The 20,577-nt window shown below is 43.4% G+C and overlaps 1 protein-coding gene across 1 annotated transcript in view; it reads right to left on the bottom strand.

Annotated features, from left to right (window-relative positions):
• Window positions 1-176: 176 nt before the first annotated feature.
• RABEP1 (rabaptin, RAB GTPase binding effector protein 1) overlaps window positions 177-20,577 on the bottom strand; it is a 46,999-nt gene continuing 26,598 nt past the window's right edge. Inside the window, exons 6-18 of the mRNA XM_033078015.2 lie at window positions 19,217-19,352; window positions 17,396-17,574; window positions 16,337-16,462; window positions 13,755-14,222; window positions 12,049-12,153; window positions 11,223-11,339; window positions 9,897-9,995; window positions 8,391-8,531; window positions 7,548-7,737; window positions 7,205-7,260; window positions 6,708-6,806; window positions 5,782-5,898; window positions 177-3,904 (exon numbers count right to left, since the gene is read on the bottom strand). Of these exons, the coding sequence (XP_032933906.1) occupies window positions 3,803-3,904; window positions 5,782-5,898; window positions 6,708-6,806; window positions 7,205-7,260; window positions 7,548-7,737; window positions 8,391-8,531; window positions 9,897-9,995; window positions 11,223-11,339; window positions 12,049-12,153; window positions 13,755-14,222; window positions 16,337-16,462; window positions 17,396-17,574; window positions 19,217-19,352 (1,935 nt within the window). The 3' untranslated portion in view covers window positions 177-3,802. The remainder of the gene's footprint in view (window positions 3,905-5,781; window positions 5,899-6,707; window positions 6,807-7,204; window positions 7,261-7,547; window positions 7,738-8,390; window positions 8,532-9,896; window positions 9,996-11,222; window positions 11,340-12,048; window positions 12,154-13,754; window positions 14,223-16,336; window positions 16,463-17,395; window positions 17,575-19,216; window positions 19,353-20,577) is intronic.

The raw sequence follows: 20,577 nt of genomic DNA, 5'->3' as shown, positions 1-20,577 counted from the left end.
GGTGTTTTCTATTCAAGGTGTGAGAGGGCAATACTTGCAGCTCCCTCAGGAGTGGGGGATTGCTGTTCCCTGGGGTTATCCTGGGATAGGCTCCCACCCTTGCTCCCTCTGGGGTTCCCTGGGATGGAGCTGTGCAGGAGGCAGAGGGGAAAGACCAGAGCCGTGCACACACACACTTCAGCAGCTTTTTTTAATTTGGAACACTTTCTCCATAAAGGACACACCTTCAGTACAGTTAACAAATGGTTACACTGGAATCCTGGAGACAGCAGAATTCTACACCCACGATTGCACAGGACACCAATGGCTTGGCTCACTGGAATGCAGTATTGACTTCCAAAACACTGTTTGCCTTTTGCAAAAGATGGCTCTGGAGTCCTTCTTGCCATTACAAGGCCAATCCAGTCTCTGCTGTAGACAGACTCTAGGGGACAGAATCATTGTCCCTCCCCCCTGCCCTGGGACAGGAGCCCCGGTGAAGCTCAGGGGGACAGGAGTGACTGCACTGCTGGGGAGGAGCGGGTACCAGACATGCTGCAAGAACACTTTGTACAGGTTGGGACTATACAGGTACAGGAATGCAGACAGCTCCATCTGGGCCCTGGCACCAACAGCCCAGCCCCTGTCACAGCTGGACAGGTGACACTGCCTGAGACAGGAGAACCCACCCCAGCCCCAGCCAGGCTCCACAACACCCAGAACCGGAAGGAAAAACATTTGTGTTCTCATGTTCACGAGCAGTAACACCAGAATCCATCATCCAGTGAGTACACCAAGAGCTTTTCCTACATTTACAGTCTTTTAAATTTGCCCTGCAAATTTGGCACACACTGTCGTGCTTTGCTTTTAAAGGCCCCTTTGAGTTCAGCAGAAGCTCGGTTGCTGCTGTTGAAGCTTTGCTATCCTTCCCCAGGAGGGACAGCACTTTGCAGGGAGCACATCTCCCACCACATCAGAGAACATCAGGGTTGCAATTTCAAACTGAATTGGTTAAAAGTCTGACATTACAGCAGTTGGTGAAAAAAGGTGACTCGTGTTCCAACACTAAAATGGTCACGGCTGGTACTGGGACAGGAGCACAGGGGAGTGATGGAACAGGGGGGTGAAAAGGAAAACCATGCAGGAACTGCCTGCCCATCCTCTGCACACCAAAGGAAATTCCTTCTGGGCTTTGTGCAGTGCCTGGTTCACAAACAAGGAAAAGCACACAGTGCACACCCCCAGGCCTCCAGATCTGTGTTTGGGAACAGCTCCACTGGCCCTGAGGCCACCAAGGAGCACAAAGCACCTGCCCCACTGCCTCCCTCCTGGAGGCTGCAGCCATCTCACCCTGACACCACCACACCCGGGAAAGCTGTGCCCATGAGCCATAAAAACACAGCAAGGAAAAGCCACCCAGCCCTGGAGCACCTGAAACACTCTGAGCCAGCACAGCTGAGAACAGGCCACACACAGGGACCAGCAAGGATGGACACAGGGATGCTGGGAGGCCAGAACAGCCCCTTCCCCTGCTCTCCCACACTGGGACCATCCAGAAACACAACCAAAAATATTTTTCTGTGAAAGACTTCAGGCCTCAGTTCCTAAGTGCTCAGCTTGCTGAGGAGGGTCCAGGACCTGGTGTAGTTTTGCTTCCTTGCACCTCCTGCACAGGTGGAGCAGTCACCAGTTACAGTAACTAAGCCCATAACCAGTTACAAATCAGTTTTTGGCAAGGGAGGGTGGGAACAGAGAAAAAAAGCTTTCCTTTCTGTTCTGCAGCTCCTACTAAAGGCCTGTAGTTTTGTCTCCAAAGTCTACCCAGCCACTGGAAAACAGAATGAGAACATCTGGTCCTGGATTTATGCATCAGGACCTGGTTGCTGTCACCCACAGTTCAGCAAATAGTGAGAAAAGGTAAAAAATCCCTACCCTGGTAGTAGCCAAATAAGACTCGAGTCACATTTCAACATCACCTTTATGTGAAAGTGTCATCTCTAGACATGACAGCTCTGCCATCTGTTAGTCATTACTAAGGTGGGAAAAATTACTTTTGGGTGTCAGGATTATGAAGGGAATTAATTGCTAGGGTGAATAAAATGCTTTAATTCTTGTAATGAGTGGCAAGGAATTGAGTTTGTATGATGCTTTTTGGCTGTTTTTAAGGCATTCCTCTTCAAAACCACTGGTTCTGACTTGATGTCAGTAGCAGGATATACACTGCTAAAAATAGGATCTAAGCACTTAAAATATATAGTCATGTGCATTGCAGTTTGGAGCATTTTCTGTCAACTTTTGAAGGTGATGAAGAAAAGCAGATCTCTGGCCAAGTATGTGAAGAAAAAACAGCAAGGAATGGAGGAAAAACTAAGAAGTTTTGGACAGTGGGATCTGCTCCTTCAGCCTCCTTTTAACTGAGCTGTAAAGTTCACAAATTGGGTTTGTACCACCAGGATCATCAACACCCACAAGAGTTCAGGAACCCATCCAGCTGCAGGAGGAACTCCAGCAGTGCAGGAGGAGGAGGAGGAATGCTCATGTTACCTCTGGACATTTACAGAACAAGAAACCCAAACCTGCCAGCTGAGTGATCACAGGAATTTCCTGCCTCTGCAGCCACATTGCTCAGTGTAATTTAACTGTGTGGGAGCAGAACCAGGGGACAGCACAGGAGCCACCTCTGAGCACTGCCAGGACACCACAGAGCTGCACTGCCCCCTCCAAGCTGCAGCAGCACAATCCTGCAGCTCCTGCACGAGGCTGAGCCAGCAGAGGGGTCAGGAACAGCTTCATTCATTCAGCACCTGCCCCTCCACACCTTCCCCAGAGAGCTCCTGCCTTCACCCCCAGAGCAGAGCACACCTGCACCACCTCAGGCCAATGCTCAGACATGCACACGATTTTTACCAGCTTTCTTCTGTTTGGGTTTTTTGTTTGTTTGCTCGTTTTTATGGGTTTTTTTCCACAGAGAAGGGATTCCAGGCACTGCTCAGCTTTAGGAGATGAGAAACAACCGTTTGTAGCTCCATATTCTAAATTACATTTTTGAAAAGAGGTTACAAAACAGTGCATTTCTTGTGCTTTTCTTTCAGTATCTGAATTCAACAGAAAAATGGCAAGGAGTTAAATTCTCAGTACAGTATTCTTTTTCTTTTGGATCAGCATTTATCTGTTCAGGAGATACACAGCTCACTCATATCCACATTTCAGCAGCATTCAGATTCTTCACAGAGCCAATGGGGTTTTTTTTAAAAAAAAGTACTGAGTTATGAAATAAGATCAATATCCAGTGTCCTGCTAATAAAGTCATATTTTAATATAAAATATTCATACAGCATACTCTACACCTCATTCTCTCTGCTAGCTGAATACTGTTACTGACTATTCAAACAGAAAAACTTCAACCACTTTGCTCTTCAACGTTTTGGAGGGACAATACAGTTTCCAGCAGCTACTTTGATCACAGTAGTGGGGGAAAGGACAGAGGGAAAGACAGGGGTATATGTTCCAAAACTCTATATTAGGTTACGAAGTCGGCTGAAAGAGGGAAGTTTTTCAGAATGTAAGGACTGATCCCACTCAGTGGAACACGAAACACTGCACTCATTAGTGTTTCCATTAGAAAGTTCTCCTTCCTACTCTACAAGTCACCCTTGTGCTCTCCTCCTGCCCAGTACGAAACCTTTCTCCCCTCTAGAAACAAAACTTAAGTCATTGCTCCCCTCTGTTGTCCTCTGCTCTCTCGGTTAGAGTTAAATAATAATTAATGTTGCTATAAAGATGAGTTAAAAACCCCAGCACAGCCTCGGAGCCCAGCAGGGTGTCATGTTTCAGGGAGCTGATTAATGTCCGTCAGTTTTGTGTCGTTCAGGATTGCACGGATCCTCTCCAGGGAATCTGCCTGCCGGATCCTCTCCAGCTGCACCTGCAGGGAACCAAACAGGCACTGCCATCAGCAAGGGGACAGCAACAGCTCAGGGCAGGCCCAGAGCAGCCCCAGGGGAGCCCCCAGGGACACAGCACCACCAGGGGCTGCAGGAATGAAAGGTGTGAAAGGAGCACAAGCTCAATTTCTGCCCAAGGATGGGAGGAAGGAAGACATGAGGCAATGAATCCCCAATTTCTGGGGGGCTCCAGCCAGCACCAGCACTCTGTGTTTTGTCTCATGTCCAGTCACCATCACTGGGCTGGAAAAGTGGAGATGTGCAAAGTAAACCTTCCCAAAAGAACATAAAGGAGCAGCCCAACACCTGCCTTGGAGCCTCTCCAGATCACAGCCAAAATGCTCTTGGAGCAAACATCCCATTCCCAAGTTCCCTCCTTGCTTTGCTGCTATCTCTTATCTGGTGAAAAAGGGGCCCAGCAGAACTGTGGTGAAATTAATGCACAGAGAGCACAACTGATTTATTTCTCACTCTCAAACTTGCACATTCTTTGCAATAGGATCTGGCCTTTCAGTCATAAATCCCCAACCAGCATTTAATTGCTTTTTAGCCCTTCCTCTCAATTGCTGGTAACTAATTTGGCCAGTGGACTCCTCACACAAGGGGGACCTGCCCAGGCTCTCACTGACAAGGCCAGGAAAGGGAATAACCCTGCCAAGAAACCACAATCCTCCCCTGAGGGTCACCTCACACTGTGTACAGTGCCCATGGCACAAACCACTGCTTACACTGGAGCACAAACTGATGCAGTAACTGCTCAGGGCAGAAAGAAAACACAAAACAGAGCTACAGTTTTGACTGAGCTCACAGTGAAGGTTACTGAACTACCTGCAAGTTGTGCAAGTCCATCACACATCTTTAAAGTGGTGGCTGTTTGCTCTAAGAACTGCATAAACCAGTGCCTGCAGGACTTTAAAACACAAAAAGTGAGGATTGGGACAAACAAGAAGCAACTTCCCCAGGCAGGACAACTCAGTCGTCTCCTTTGTGCTACCAACTCCTCCAGACAGAGCCAGAGAGGACAGATCTCCATTGTCCATCCAGCTAAACTGTGTCCAGTAAACAAATCTCCCACATTCTGGTGTTAATTTTCCAATTAAACCTGAAAGCCTGACTCAGAAAATGTGCAGTTTGAATTCTGCTGGATGTCTCTGAGGACCTGGCCAAGGACTCCAAGGGGATGGGGCTGAAATTCAGGGGATGCAAACTCTGGAGACACAGACCCTGAAGGTGAGCCCAGTCCAGCCTGGCTTCCCCAGGACACTGCCAGTCCCTGTGCACACAAACTGCAGCAGAGAGCAGCCTGACAAACCAGGCTCAGCCTCAGGGACACCCCTGACAAAACTCCTCTTGGCCCCTCACATCAACCAGGGGCCACTTGGTGGAGGAAATACAAGGATAACAACAGAGACAAGAGCAAGGACAAGGCTTTTGCAAAGCATAACCAGAAAGCAGTAACAGTAACACAAAGAACCATTTCATAGATTCAGATCAAGCAGTACCAGTTCCTTACTTTGTCCTCAAATATTTGTATCTGAATTATTTGTTATGAAAATACCACATTGGAAGCATCAGGAGATGGACAAGGGAAAACACAGGTCTGGAAGAGCCATCATCATCTTTGGTTCTGCACAGTTTCTTTTAGTACAATAACTGAAAATTGGCTGGAACCAAGTAATCAGAATAGAATCTCAATAGCTTTAATAATAATATCATAGTAGGAATACCTGATCAGTTTATTCTAAAATAGATCATAAACACCAACATAAGAAAATTTACAACTGCTATTTCTTATTTTACACAGCTCTGGAGAAATAATGCAACTAAAGTAGTCCTTACACATTGATTGGAGTCTTACCTGAAGTGTCTGAGAAAGCTTCACAAAGTCTCTCTGCACTTGCTCACTGACATCTAATTCAGTCTGCAACCGCTGAGCTTTGTTCTTCTCCTCAAACACCAGCTGCTCAAGGTTGGCCTGAGGAGGAAAAGGTTCTTTATGCTTGAACTGAATAAAAATCAGCAGCTTCTATAAACTGATTAGAGTGAGATACCAGAGGAAAGCAGCACAGTATTCACAGGGCCTTGGCACCAAACTAAACCACACTGAAGTCTTTCCACACCTCAGTTTCCAAAGTGCAAAATCAGGGGCTCATACCCAGTAACAGGTGCCAATAGATTGGTTAAAGCAGGAAAAAGCCCAAAGGCCTTTAACAGCACCATGAGCAGGGATCTCAAAATACAAAGGCACAGTTCTGAGTTTTAGTGAAGTAAGTTCTTGGTAAGAGCAGTAATTTGCTGCTGGCAGTACAACTGTCTTCCTGTCCTGAGCTTTAGTCAGAGAAGGGTTGGGGAAAAGGGCATAAAAAACCAAAACTACAACAAGAGAGGGCAGAGAGTGAGTGCTCAGATCACCATTAACTCATCTGTGTGCTGCAGTAGAGCCCCTTCCTACAGCAACCACAAAAAACCATCTCTTCAAAAGCACCAGAGCACTGAGCCCCAGGTTGGGTGATGAGGACACTGCACAGGCAGGAATGTTCTGAGCCCTCACTTGGCACCCCAAGGGATGTTCAGGTCAGCAGCAATTCAGACCCAGCACATGAGAAATCCAGTGAAAACAGGGGTGAGGATTTAAACCACATCCAGAGGACATTACTGCCCTGCCAGTTTCTTACCAACATTCAAAAGCTTCTTTTTTTCACTCTTAGGTAGTGCCCCATTCTGTGACACAGCTGCTCATCACAAAAGATGCAGATACACTTCACATCCAGACATCATAGCTACCTTTGCTGCAGTCTCCTTCTTCAGCTGCTCTTCTAGAGTGTTCTTTGCCTCCTGCAGACTCTCCAGCTGCTGCAGGTTTTCCTGTGAAGAACTTTCCAACTGTACAACAATAATAATAATATTAAAAAAATTTAACTAAACTTCCTAACATTTCCATCACCCACAGTCACTCCATAAAGAAGTCTAAGTATCTTTCTGGGACGCAGAGAAAACCTGAATAACATCACTTTCTCTCCATTTATTCACTTTTGGAGCTGGAGAGACATGTCCAAACCTGACACTTAGGTCAGTGTTAGGGAGTCTAGTATTAGTTAGGAATTAGTTAATCCAATATTTAAGTAACAGATTAATAAAACAGATCAAACACCTTTAAAGGAACAGAACTATGAATGTGTCCTACTCCTACAGTGGCATCAACACAGGAAAGAGAAAAAACCCTTTATTAAAAAACCCCACACCACCAGATCCAAAAATCCCACAGTGAAAGTGCTTCTTACCTGTTCCTTTTCCACTTTTATTCTTTCCAGCTCAGCTTTTAAACTGGAAATTGAAGCTGAAAAACAAGAATATTAAAACTTAAATGCAAGAAACACAGGAAATTGTTCATACCCTGTTTACTTCTGTTAATATTTAAAGGAGAATTAAGCTCGTGTTACATCAAAGGGACCTCAAAAGCAAACAAATAATTGTACTTTTGTTTTCAGCTGCACAGCTTTGGTACCTCTGCTCCCAAAAGTGGGCAGTATTTAGAATTCAGGTAAGTCTACTAAAAAATCAAGTCTTTGTGCATTTTATTAATTTCTTATATTCCTATTTTGAGACTGTTTCACCCCTGCTCACCTATTTCCTCTTTGCAATTCTCTATTTCCAGCTGTAGAGTTTCTTCTATATTTTCTTTCAAATATTGCTCAGCTTGGATCTGTTCTTTCAAGAAGAGGATCTCTGCCTTCAGCTTCTCCTCGAGGTGATCTGCTGCTGTCCTCACACTGATGATGTCTTGCCGGTACTTGAGGATCAGCTCCCGGAGCTCCTGCATCAAGGACAGCAGAGATGTCATTTTGCTGTCCCACAGCACTGGGGGTCTGCACAAGGACACAGCTGTGCTGTCCTGACATCCCACCCCTGCTTCCAGCAAGGAATTCCAGTCACAGTCTTGGTCACAGGAAATAAGACATGGCAGGATTCACATCCCCACGGGTTTAGGATGCTCCCCTGCCCTTCAGCCTCACCAAATCTTTTAGGTTTAAAGGAAGGGAGTGGCCATGAAAGGGATGATAAGGCTTAACATTATTCAAGGCTTTGGATTATTGCTGGTCTTAACTGGACAGAAGTGACTGACTTCACCTGAATTACTGAATCAATACAGTGGGGTCCTGCTGACTGCACACTTGTGTGCTCAGCTGGGAAGTGCACCCTGAACTGGCTGATCTGGGCCAAACCCACACTGCACTGACCACAGAGCAGCTGGCAGGCCACAGGTAACTGGTTTGACAATCCATCCATGCCCTGAAGCTGCCATGGCACAGGGATCACACTGCTGGCTTTGTCCATCACAGACTTACAGGGTTAAAATCCCAGTTATTGGTCTTTGTGCTATTTGAGACAGCTTTTTGATAAAGAATAATATTCCACTGAGATCAAGGCACAAGCACTGTTGGTGTTGATGATTTAAAAATATTTTACCTCTGCTGCTTCTGGTAGAATGAAATCTTCAGCCTGCTGTAAGGACACATGCAAGCTGTGTTTTCCTTGAAGGCTTTCATTATCTTTTTGCAGTCTCACCAACTCCTCTGAAACCTGCTCCCTTGACTGTGTCAGGACAGCCTACAATGCAAAGAAAAATTTAAATTAACACTCAGGGTCAAGCTCAGATCTCTTCTGCCCCATTTACTACCACTACTTTCAGAAGTCTGGTAAACTGATACTCTTTGTAAAGAAGGGGAAAAAAACAATGCTGTGGATCAACACAACCAGTTCCCTCTTGCCTGGCCAATGCACCAGAAATAAAGGTAAGGTCAACTTGAAGAGTCCAGGCAGAGAGGAGGAAGCAAGTGATAAATACAGCTTTGTTCAGTCTCCCACTTTGCTCCTGTGTTTATCCATGAGCTGCCTGTGCTCATGGAGGGCAAGGAGAATGGGGAATCACAGATGCTTTCAGGAGCTGGCAGGGATGTTTATTAACATCACCTCAGTACTCAGCTGTAAGGGCAGGTTATCCAAAAACCTGAAACATTCACCCTGAAACTTTCCACAGTGGGTGTCTGCCTCCCACTGTCCTCCCAGGAGAGCACCAGAACAGCTGATCCCAGAAAAGAAAAAGGATGAAGAGGACATGGCTTTGCTTGCATTACAAAAGAAAAAAATCCATGCAGTCTTGCAAGAGGAGTGGAAATGGGGAACCAGGACTTGAGCAATGGCAGGAGCTGTGTTACAGGGGCAGCAGGAGAGCAGACTCAGATCAACACATTTTCTGAATCTCCTGCACATCCACCAGATGTGTTCTCATGCAGAGCATCTCTGTCCTGATGTGCTACACACAATCCTAGACCCCAAAAATGCAATACTGGGGTTCATGAGGATAAATTCTCTTGGACCCCCACAAATGCTGTGCCAGGGAGGGAAAAAGAAGAAACTTGATTCAGATATAGAAAGGAATGAATTGCCCTAAGGAAGTCAAACTTAGTTCTAGAACATGAGGTCCTCTTCCTATTCTCTGGCTTAATTCCAACAAGATGCTCAAGAAGTTTTTAAAAATTAAGTTCCATCCATATCTCTCCCTGGGTTTTAAGTTTAACTTGCAACAACACTCATCATTTAGCTCTGAAACCCAAGAAAATATTCACTAATGATGGCCCTCGTGGTGAATGCTAAAAAAGAGTCTTGAGAAAATCTACTGTCTTTGGATTTGAGGTGAAGATACCAAAGAAACATGGAATTAGATGTTGAATAGGAGAAAAGCAGCTGTGATCTCCATGCTCCTGGATGTGCATGAACCCAGACAGCAGCCCAGAATGACACAAACTGTTCCAGCTCCAGCACCTGCCACCAGAGCTCACTGGAGCAGGCCCTTTGCAAGTGAAGATGCTCAGCCCTCTCCAGCCAACCCTGGCTGGGCAGACAAAGCCTTTTACAGACACTGGGTCAGACAAACAGGGCTGGGCAGGGATCTCTGGAATTAACCTGTCTTACCATTTGCTCCTGGACACTTCTCTTGGCTTGCAGAAACGCCTGCTGCAGCTCACTGAGGAAATTCTCTGACTTCTGACACTTGGCCATGAGCAAGGAGATCTTAAAGAAAGAAAACACAGACAGACTTGTAATAAACAAAGCATGGAACAGATTCTGAAAAAGAAATAAGTTCCCTTGACTGTTATTACTAATAGGCACTTGGAAATTTCAAACTAAACCACTGAAGTTGATGCTAATTCTTCACTCAGTAAAGCAGGAAAGCAGCTCCAAGCAGTAAGGGCAGATCCTGTGTTTCTGCACCAACAATATTTTTATGTTCTATTTACCAAACTCTGAATCAACAGTTATTTCTAATAAAATTTACATGTAAGCCACTTCAGAGACACTGAAGGGAAACTGAAGAGCTTTTATCTAAGTTTCAAGCATTTTTTTAATTTTCATACCTTTCTCTGAAAGCACTCACCTTCAAAAACTTAAATCATTCCACCACAAGATATGTAAGATTAATCATTACTTCATTAACAGCACCCTGGTACAGCCAGAGGAACATATAAACATATTTCTGTTGTCTAAGCTGGACTTTGTGTAATGACTGAAAAAACACTGGGTGGGATGGAAGAGAGAAAGTCCCAGCCCAAGTAAATTCAGTGTCTTGTACACAGCATGTACCTACTTTTGTGAGCTTTAATAGGTCAAAAATGATTACTTTTTCCCCTCTTTTTATTTTTAACTATGACTACCACCCATTATATTTGGCTTCATTGTTCCAGAAGAATTAGGAACACATCTCAGACTGCAGAATCTTTCCAGTGGGCTTTTACTTTAAAGGAGTTCAGTGCCTAATTTGGCCCTTGATGCCTGCTCAGCTCCTCATTGCTGCACTCTTCACCACAAGTCCATTCACTGGGTGTCAAGTACTGGTAAGAGCAGAAGGTGGAACAGAACCACTCTTCTGGCACAGAACCACTCTTCTGGCAACAAGGCTGTGCCCAGAGCACAGGGGGCTCCCTTTGCATGTTTGGGTCATTTCAGACACAGGTCACTCCAAAACTCAAACATTCAAACTCCTACTGCCACCCTGTAATGGATTTAATAACTGGAGATTATATTTTTAGGCCAAAATTGGATAACATAATATTAGGGACACAACAGATTTATCTAGAAACTGTGGCAGACTCAGGTGGAGCATAACTAACCCTAGAAATTCCCATTTGTGTTGCCTCTGCAGCCATTAACCCATCCCTATCTAACAAAACACAAGTTCTTGTTACAAACTTTAGAAGAACATTTCATCATTCCTAGATCTCAATTACCAAATCCTGGTACCTGATTAGAGGAGTCTTCAGCACTTTGTTTCATGTAATCCTCCAATTCCTGTTTATCTTTCATTGTCTTTTCCAGCTGGTCATTAGCCTGCCTCAGCATCACCTGCAGCTTTTTCACCTGTGTTGTCACAACAAAATTAATTCATTTTCCATTCTCTTGGGGAGCATTTATTTCCTGAATCCCTTCACTCCTCAAACCACAACATAAAATCCCTCAAAAATCCTATGCAACCCAGAAGTTCCTTTGCTGTTGAAACAGCCTCCAGCACAGATTATCCCTCTAAGGAAACATGGGACATCAAACTGCACTGGACCATGGCCATGTAATGACTTCAATCACTTATTTCAAAGCAGAATGTGACTCATGACTTCCACACCCATCTGAAAATTGTTCTTTGGTATATGGCAGGAAACAAATATCCTCCAAGACTTGAAAGTCATTTTATGCTGCTAGGATGAGATCCTTTTCTGTTAACAGTTCTTACAATATCAAAGATAATAGAATTTAATGCATGACAAGCATTTTAAAATATAAATTATTAAAGATACTGACTTCAGCATGGGCATAATACTTTTTTATAGAACACTGCCTTTAATGCATGGTCTCACAGCACCAAATAAAGAGGTTCTTCAAGGTGAATCCCTAAGAAACAAGTACATGTTGTGCTCATGACCACACATGAATAACAAATCAAGTTATGTCAAGCTATCCAGTATGTTGATATTGCTCAATTCAAATCAGTGAATAAAACAGCAGATGGTTGTTTGCTGCACCCTTAGTTCAAAAAGCTGCAAAAGCCTGGCTAAAGCAATGAGAGAAATCCCACCTGGTCTCTGGTCTCAGCCTCCTGGATCTGGATACCTTGCAACTGCTTCTCATAATTGGAGCACATGTCACAGCGCCTGCCCAGCTTGTTCCCTGCATTCTGCACCTGCACAACACAGAGCAGCACCTGCCATGAGCCCAGGGAGGTCTCCAGGCAATGCAGGAATGCTACACACACTCAGGTCTGCTGTGTGGCCACAAAACATTGCAGACAAAAGACACTGGCAGAATCATGTAATGGCAGGATGGAGCTGTTCTAAAAGTGAAGGGTAACTCAAATCAGCTGTGGGGTATCAGCTTTTCCTGCCATGGATCCCACCATCAGCACAAAAAGCCATGACACAAAGTTCATCAAGTCACTCTTGAGTCCTCTTGACAAACAGAAACCAAACAGGAGAGAAGAAAATAACAGTGTTGGGGTGGGCAGGGAAACCAAGAGTAAACCTGCAATGGTTTTGGCCAAGGGGACAAATAGAAGTTTTATCAAAGTTCCAGCTGCAGGTGAAGTTTGAGCTGAATCTGTATTTGTATTTGCTGCTCCATGTACAACCCATAGCAGGAGGCATTCACACCCCAGTGTGTGCTCCTGTGGGAAGCTGCATTTCTGCTCTGGGTTCTGAGACAGGGCTGAAGAAAAGTGTCATCAAAATGTCAATAGGGCAGGGAAACACTCAAGAGCAGGGATTTAACTCAGCTCTGAGCTCAGGATGCTGTAATTTCTCCAGACACAGCAAATCAGTAGGAAAACAACAACAAAAACAAAGCAACTTTACAACAGGTTTGGAGAGGCCTCCTAAGCAATGATCTGCACTAAGTTATATTTCAACAAATTGAGAGAACAAAAATCAGTAGTTCTTCATTTAATCTGTCCTTCATCTGGTCTTTCCTCCTTCACTACATTCTTATATTTTTTTCTACTCCCATCTTGTCTCCCTTTTCAACCAGTATGGATTATTACCTCCCCCCACCTTTTCTTCCCCCTAAAGCATTGCTCCTTGGCCTCTCTTCCTCTGAAAGAGAAACCACAGGAAACCCCAAATACTCCCCTTTTCAGCAAGAAACCAAAGGCAAGCTTTGAACTGGCATCATATAAAGCTGCTGAAGCACTGACAGGGAGAACACCCAGAAGCAACAATTTCCTTGGTCACCCACAGTGCAATGGCACAGGGCTTAGTCTAATCTGCTGCTTGTGGCTCTCAGAAATGGCCTTCTGATGATGCAAGTCCCCAACAATTTCCTGGAGCCTCTCTGTGGCACTTTGGGCACAGCTCTCATTTCCAAAGTGCCTCCCTGCACAGCCCTCAGCTGGCACACAGAGCAGCACCCCCAGCTCTGCTGCTTCTGCTCCTCTCTGCCCTCTCCTACTCATCCCCAGCTTCACTATAATGCCCTTTCCTCAATTTCCCATTTCCTCCTACTCTAAGTTCTCCCAGCTTCTTCTCCCTCTTAGACAACACAGAGCTCAACAGCCACCTCCTGCAGACCCTCCTCAAATCCAAAGCACCTCGTGCTCAGCAAAGCTGCCTGTCCCACCAGCAGGGCCAGCTCAGGCACCTTACACTGCATGTGTTTTACCTACAGAAGCACCCCAGGAGGGCAAAGTGAACAGCTGCTGCCCAGGATGTGAGCTCTTCCTTTCACTCTGGCTCTGGGCAGATAAAGGGGCAGAGCTTTGCCCCCAGCAGGGCAGGCAGGGGATGCACTCACCTCCTTCTGCAGCAGGTTCCACTCGGTCTCGCTGACCAGGCGGTACCCACTGGGGGACACATAAGCACTTTCCACGCCCTGGGTGACACTGGAGAGCAGGGAAGCAGTCTCCTCCTGCTCTGGTGTCATTGCTTTGATTGCTTTTTCCTGATCTTTGGTCAACATGAAGCCGCTGGGCATCTGCAGGGATCCAAGGGAAGCCGTATCAAAGTTCTCAGACACTGAATCTGCTCCAACAAGTGGTCCAAAATCTGACTCATCCAGGTTCCCAGCAGATTTCGCTTTGTTGTTGTATCCTAAAGCTTTGGACTGTAAGGATCCAGATGTGCCCAGACTGTCTGTTGACTGTGCTCTCCGTAGTCCATCTTTAAACACATCAGAGTCTGCTTTATTGAAGGATTCACCAGAGGAAAGAAGCAAGTCTGCATCCAGGGAATGGACTGAGCCATGGGTGCTATTCACATGCACCTGGAATTGAAAATCAAGGAATAAAACAATTATTTACTACATTATAGTGGTACAGGGGAAATGCTGGACACTAATTATCAGATATGGCAAAGGCAAGTTTAAATTTCTTTGGCAAGAACATCAACTCTCTGAGTTTAAAGTCACAGAGGAAGGGACAGGGAACAGAAATGAGCCAGTTAGAATTCAAAACCAAAAAAACAAGTTAAAAAGTCTTCTATTAACAGAGTGCTTCTCTAAGACTTTCCATCTTCCAAGATTTGAGGCAAGATGCTTCCCCTGAAGAGACGAACTTGCAAAATCCCTCTACAACCAATCAACAGAACAGAAGGCAGATACTCCACTTCCAAAAGGAAATTCAGAAGTCTCAGAAGTCTTTCATAAAACAAAACACTTTGCATTAACAAAAAATAAACAGAGAAAAATACATTTAAAAGTCTGCTCTATACTGACAAGTGTATGTTGTTCTTGTATTTTTCTCTTCTGCTTTGAGTGTCAAACAAAATACCAAAATATTTTCTTCACAAGATTATTTGTACATAAAATGAAAAGGGAAAAGGCTGGACTTAGGCACAAAGGTATCCTGGGGAATGCCAGCACCAAAAGCCACACAAATTGTCCTGTGATGTGTATCATGCACATGGAGCCTCCCAATCTATTTTGGTTTTGTGTAGCACTGAAAACAGAGCAGTAATGCTTTATTTAAAAAGCACATGACTGCTTTCAAAATACCTTCCAAAATATTATGCACTTCTGCTTTGCCATTTGACACATAAGGAAGTAAAACTGGAATCAGCCTCTTGAGAAAAATTATCATTTCTGAAATAGGTCCAGAGACCAGCAGGCTGCTGGCACTTCAAAGAAGTGCTTGTAACCTATAATAGATATATATATTATGTACTACTGTTTTATGACTGCTGTAAATGCCTTGTTTTAATCATTTTAAGGTGTAATATTTATATATGGGTGTATATATAAAAGTTCATAATAAAAAAGTCAAGAGAATACAGACTTACATAGAACTGCATTTTCAGGCTACAGCTGTTCTGTGATAACCAAAACAACATTAACAAATCATCTGTTTGTATTGCAAACTGCCCAAGAGACAAGATCTTAGAAGTTATAAAAATCATAACAAGTTGTAAGAACTGATGAATAATGACTGATTACAACATCTAAAACACATTCTGAACAGCTAAAAAGGTCAGAAATAACAAAACCAAACATATATACAAACAGAAATCACTCTGAAAATTATGAGCCTTCTCAAAATACAAGTTTTCCATTATGTAAAATGTTGGAATCAAATAAATGTTGTGAATGATGGACTAAGGAATATGCTATGAACTGAGATTAAAGAAAACATCAGGAGATAAATTTTTGCTCCTCACCAATGTGTCTCATTTGCATAGCTGGACATGGAAGATACAAACAGTATTTGAAACAGAAAGTGACTGTAGGCTACAGGGTAGCACTAGATCTCGGCTACATTTAGATCTCATGATTCTGTATATCCTTCTGCATTCTGAACTGTCATAAATCCCCGATAAAAGCAAAGGATTTACTTCAAAATACATCTATTAAAGCATATACTTTTTTCCCCCTTCAATAATGATAAGAAAACAGGCAAAACACTGGCTCACTCTGAAAATTCTCAAGTCTCTTGAAGGTTAAATAACCTCCTATAGCACAAAAACTTGGTGGGTTTTTATTAATTATTCCTTCATTTGACTCACAAAATCAAAATGGACCCTGGGAAATGATAAGTACAGAATTCAGTAATTTGGTTAGCAGAGGAGCTGCAACACTCTTGCTGAATGTTCAGATATAATTGGTTTAATCCTGAACATCTGGGAGTGTTAAAACGTGCTCAGAAATCCCAGGAGAATCTACCAGCAGTTAACCTCCAGAATGCAAAATGTAAATTACCATTTTTAATGGCACCTCTCAGGATGGTGCACTATTGTCTTCCAATCTTAATTAGGATTTATAGATTCAGCTGCAACTCCAAGGATATTTTATTGCCTAATAAGATTAAAAGAGAATAGAGGGCTGTAACTTTGCAATGAACACCCTGAGGAATGCCCAAGTGCAAGTGAAAGATTCAATTGTTTTACCTCTTCATTAGAGAGCTGGGTAAGGGTTTCTTCAGGGGCCAGAGAACATGAAGCCTTTGTTTCATCATCTGAATCTTTTTGCTTCTCTTCCTTTGTCTTGCTAAGCCTTTGCTGATCATCTTCTTCCTAAAAATCAGTAGTCAATAGAGCATACACAGAAAATGGGATTCAGTTTTGCCATAGCAGTCACACTTCAGCTTTTTATCATGAAAGCTGAACAATTATCAGCTTCCATGACAAACTAAGCTGCAAAGAAGACACTGAAAAGGATTCTTTTGGTTAAAACCCAGTGGGTTAGCACATAAATATTCTTTTAGTCAATAAACACAGCGTTCACTTCACAAGGCACCCAAACTGACTTAAGTGAGAACTTACTTTGCAAGTTTAGTGGCCAAATCATGTATTCAAAAAGCCTATTCCTAGTTTAAATTTATAATTAGAAAGATTACTAAGTAACAAAACTAGCTGGTACATTGGCTATTGCACAGAATATAAATATATAACATATCTACACCCCTAAAGGATCCATTAACAGCCACTACACAAGCATGAACACTAAAAAAAGTGAAACAGTGATCACTAAATGATGGAATATAAGGAATAAAGAAAAAACCATAATAGATCACTAAGTCCTAAGTATGTACATGCATAAGATAATTTAAAATGAAAGTCTTTATTTATGCCTAGGATATGGACTGGAAGACTGAAAAAACCTAGAAAGAAATGAAACTTGCTGACATCCTTAACCCAGACATTTTGCATCACAGATGACTCTTTCTTCCTCCAAGACTAATTTCTGGATATTCTTACCTTTTCATTTAACTATTGAAACATCAGAGTTCCTATGCACACCAATATTAAAATCCTTGTCCAAATGAGGTCTGTTATAACTGCCAGCTGTCATTCAAAGGGCAGATTTCAGTTAAAACTGTCAGTTCTCATTTTTTGAGCTATTACCACACTTGCCTCCAGCATGAGATTTCCACACCTGTTACACCACAGTAAACCTACAGCATCACCAACAAATAAAAGCCAAAAAAGAAGGAAGCAGCAGGTAACCTGATCCTTTTTTTTCAGCTCTTCCACCTGCCGAAGCTGCTCCGAGGTGAGCACGATTTCCATCCTCTGCATGTCCCTCATCAGCAGGCGCTGGGACTCCAGGAACTGGTCATTGGCTTTCTGCCACGTGTGCTTCAGCTGGTTGTGCTGCTGCCTCTCTTGCTCTAGGAGATGGCAAACTATGCCAACAGAGAAAAAATTCTTCTGAACCACTAGTGTTGAAATCTCTTTTCCAGAGAGAAGGATTTTCAGGAATAAACGTACAGTAATTTCACGATTATAAGCCGCACATCCGGGTGTCACCAACTGTTTTGGGTTACAATCCAGGGTGTGATAAAAGGTATCTGTTCTATCATCATCTGTTGAGGGTGGGGGCAGTGATCCTTATCTCTGTGGCAGATATTCTGCTAATGGGCCATCCATTGAAACCAGGCAGGGCATTGTTCTTTATCTTTTCACAACCCATCCTTCCTCCAGCCAGTCATTTTCTGCTCATGGCCATTGAGTCCCACTGTGGGACTGATAAAATTACTGCATCCCATTGGGAGTTGCTCCAGCCAGGGGGAAGAGCCCAACATTTCTTACCAAGATAAAAACAGAGGTTTTGGGACACTAAGGGAGCCCCTTTCTCCACTGGACTCCAGAGGAAAACCGGATTTCTCCACATCCCCACTGGAGCTCCGGAGGGAAACTGCACCTTGTACAGGAGCACTGCTCCAACTGAGCCACATCTGTCACTGCAGGAGGATGCAGCCACCATGGAATGGGACTGCTGCCAACACCCTGCCTGATGGGGTGTCAGGTTGTACTCTGGCTTTGTCAGGGTTTGGAGTTTGTTTCTTTGTAGTACTGTATTTCTATTTTAATTTCCTTAGTAAAGAACTGTTATTCCTAATTCCCATATCTTCGCCTGAAAACCCCTTGATTTCAAAATTATAATAATTTGGAGGGAGGGGGTTTGCATTCTCCATTTCAAAGAGAAGCTCCTGCCTTTCTCAGCAGACACCTGTCCTCCAAACTAAAACAGCAACTTTTCATTCTTTGTCCATATATCAGCCACACCTGATTATAAGCCGCACTTCCGGGTTTGGACCAAAATTTTTAGTCAAAATGGTGCAGCTTATAATCGTGAAATTACTGGTAATTGTTGGTCTAATCAAGAACAGCTAGGCTTTGTTCAATAACTATTTAGGTTAATGATGTCTTATTTCAAATACCATTTTCTTAATTTCCAAACTTGGTTCGTGATTAGGGATGTATTACTGACAGTTCAAGGTTTCCCAGTGAGAAGACTTAATGCCTCAACTTCATTTATGAATTCTAACAGTGTTGGGTTTTTTTTAGTGCTAGACTGTCTTCTACATCCCAATTTACTTCAGCAGGTTCTGGTTTTCACTCCTCTGCAGTGACCCTGGGCTGTGGTGAACAGGGATATTTCCACACTCACTCCAGCACTGAGCTGCCACACCTCAGAGAGCCAGGTCTACACATCATGGAAATAATGCTCATAATTAGGCACAAATACAATACACACCTAAAATCACTTCAGCAAGAATGAAGCTTGCAATGCTTTAAGAACTCAGTAAGTATTCAATAACAAGCCTTGAAGGAATGAATGGCTCTGTTGTTTTTCTATTCTAAGGGAACTCTGCATTCAATTCTTCTGCAAACATTTTATGGCCTTTCACATTTAAAAGTGCTGCTTCCCCCTCCTAATTTCTTTCAATCTAGTTCAAGAAGAAGTGATAAAAGAATTCACAGCTCCACTGGGTTTAGCATCCTCAGTGGAAGAGAGTCAGAGGACAGTTGCTAGGTAGGTACCTTCATGCAGCTCCTTCCTTAACTTCTCTGCATCCTCTTGCAGGACTGATTTTTGTGTGTTGAGAACAGCCACGTACATCTCCAAGTCTGTCCTACACGACTTCTCAGCTTCTAAATAATGGTTCAGTTCTTTAACCTAAAGAAAGAGGGAAATAACCAGCTCAGTGGGGAACACTCTCAGATATTTCCTTCTTGTTAGAAGTTACAGTGCTGCCTGCTCAGGTAATGTACAGGTGCTGAAGGACCAGTTTATTTGCAGAAATCACAAATATTCAACTACCAGTGTGCAAGTAGTGAATGAGTTACCCATTAAAATTTTGTTAAGTCAAACCTATCAATGAATCACAGTTGCAGCAGCAGGACTGAGCACAGAGATGGTCAAAAGGGAAATATCTCAGGAAAGCAGACAGTGAAGATCACTTCACTGTGAATAGCCAGGATCTAAAGAGCTGATAAGTACTGATAAGCCAAGAACACCTTAGTTCAAAATAGAGTGACCACAGTAGACAGAAAAAAATACTATGAGGCAAGTTTGAAATAAGGCTAAGAAGAGAGAAAACTTGGACAGACAGGAAAAGAAACTTTCTTTGTGAAAGACTGCTGCAAAAAGGAAGGAAAATCTATCAACAAAAAGCAATTATCTCAAGAAATACTGAAGAAATCTATTTGGAATTTTTTTCTTGGGTTAGTTGTCTTTTTTTCCAATAGCAAAGCTAACAAAGAATTGGAATTACTGTGTCCTGCAGAATCTCCATTGAGAACCTTTTAAGAAAAGGTTACATAAAAATCTGTCAGAAGTGGTGCTTGGAGAAATGGATTTCATCTTGGGACAAGGAACAAATTGAAAGATTTCTTTATGGCACTCTTCAGTTTTATGGTTTGCTGAGTCAGAAATCACAGGAGGTTTTTTCTCAGAGAAAACTAAAGCCTGCAGGCAATTCCTAACAGGCTGCACAGAGCTGCTGTTCATCTTCCTCAGCACAGCACGGACACGCCGGCGCCAGGCCAGGCTCAGGACAGCCTTGGGCTGTGACTGCACTGATGGTGGGGACAGCTTTCCTGCCCCAGGACACCAAACCCTCCATCTGCTACCCTTTAAACCTTTCACATGGGAAAGTCTGACTTTGTGGCTCCAAGTGGGACAATAACACAGAGGCCAGGTGGTTGGGAAAGGTACAAAGCAGATATTCTTCTACAGCTTTTTCTATTCAGACCTGGAGCTGTGCAATTTATTCTAAACCCAGATCCCACACACACTCTGCAACTCTCAAAACAGAAAGATGCAAAAAATGTATTTAGGCCAAACATGACATTTGAGCTACAGGAGACAAGGGCACGAAGAGTTTCCCAATACACCTTTT

This window comes from Catharus ustulatus, chromosome 22 (assembly GCF_009819885.2).
Source record: "Catharus ustulatus isolate bCatUst1 chromosome 22, bCatUst1.pri.v2, whole genome shotgun sequence".
Taxonomy (NCBI): Eukaryota; Metazoa; Chordata; class Aves; order Passeriformes; family Turdidae; genus Catharus; species Catharus ustulatus.
This window is presented reverse-complemented; position numbering and strand designations above follow the sequence as displayed.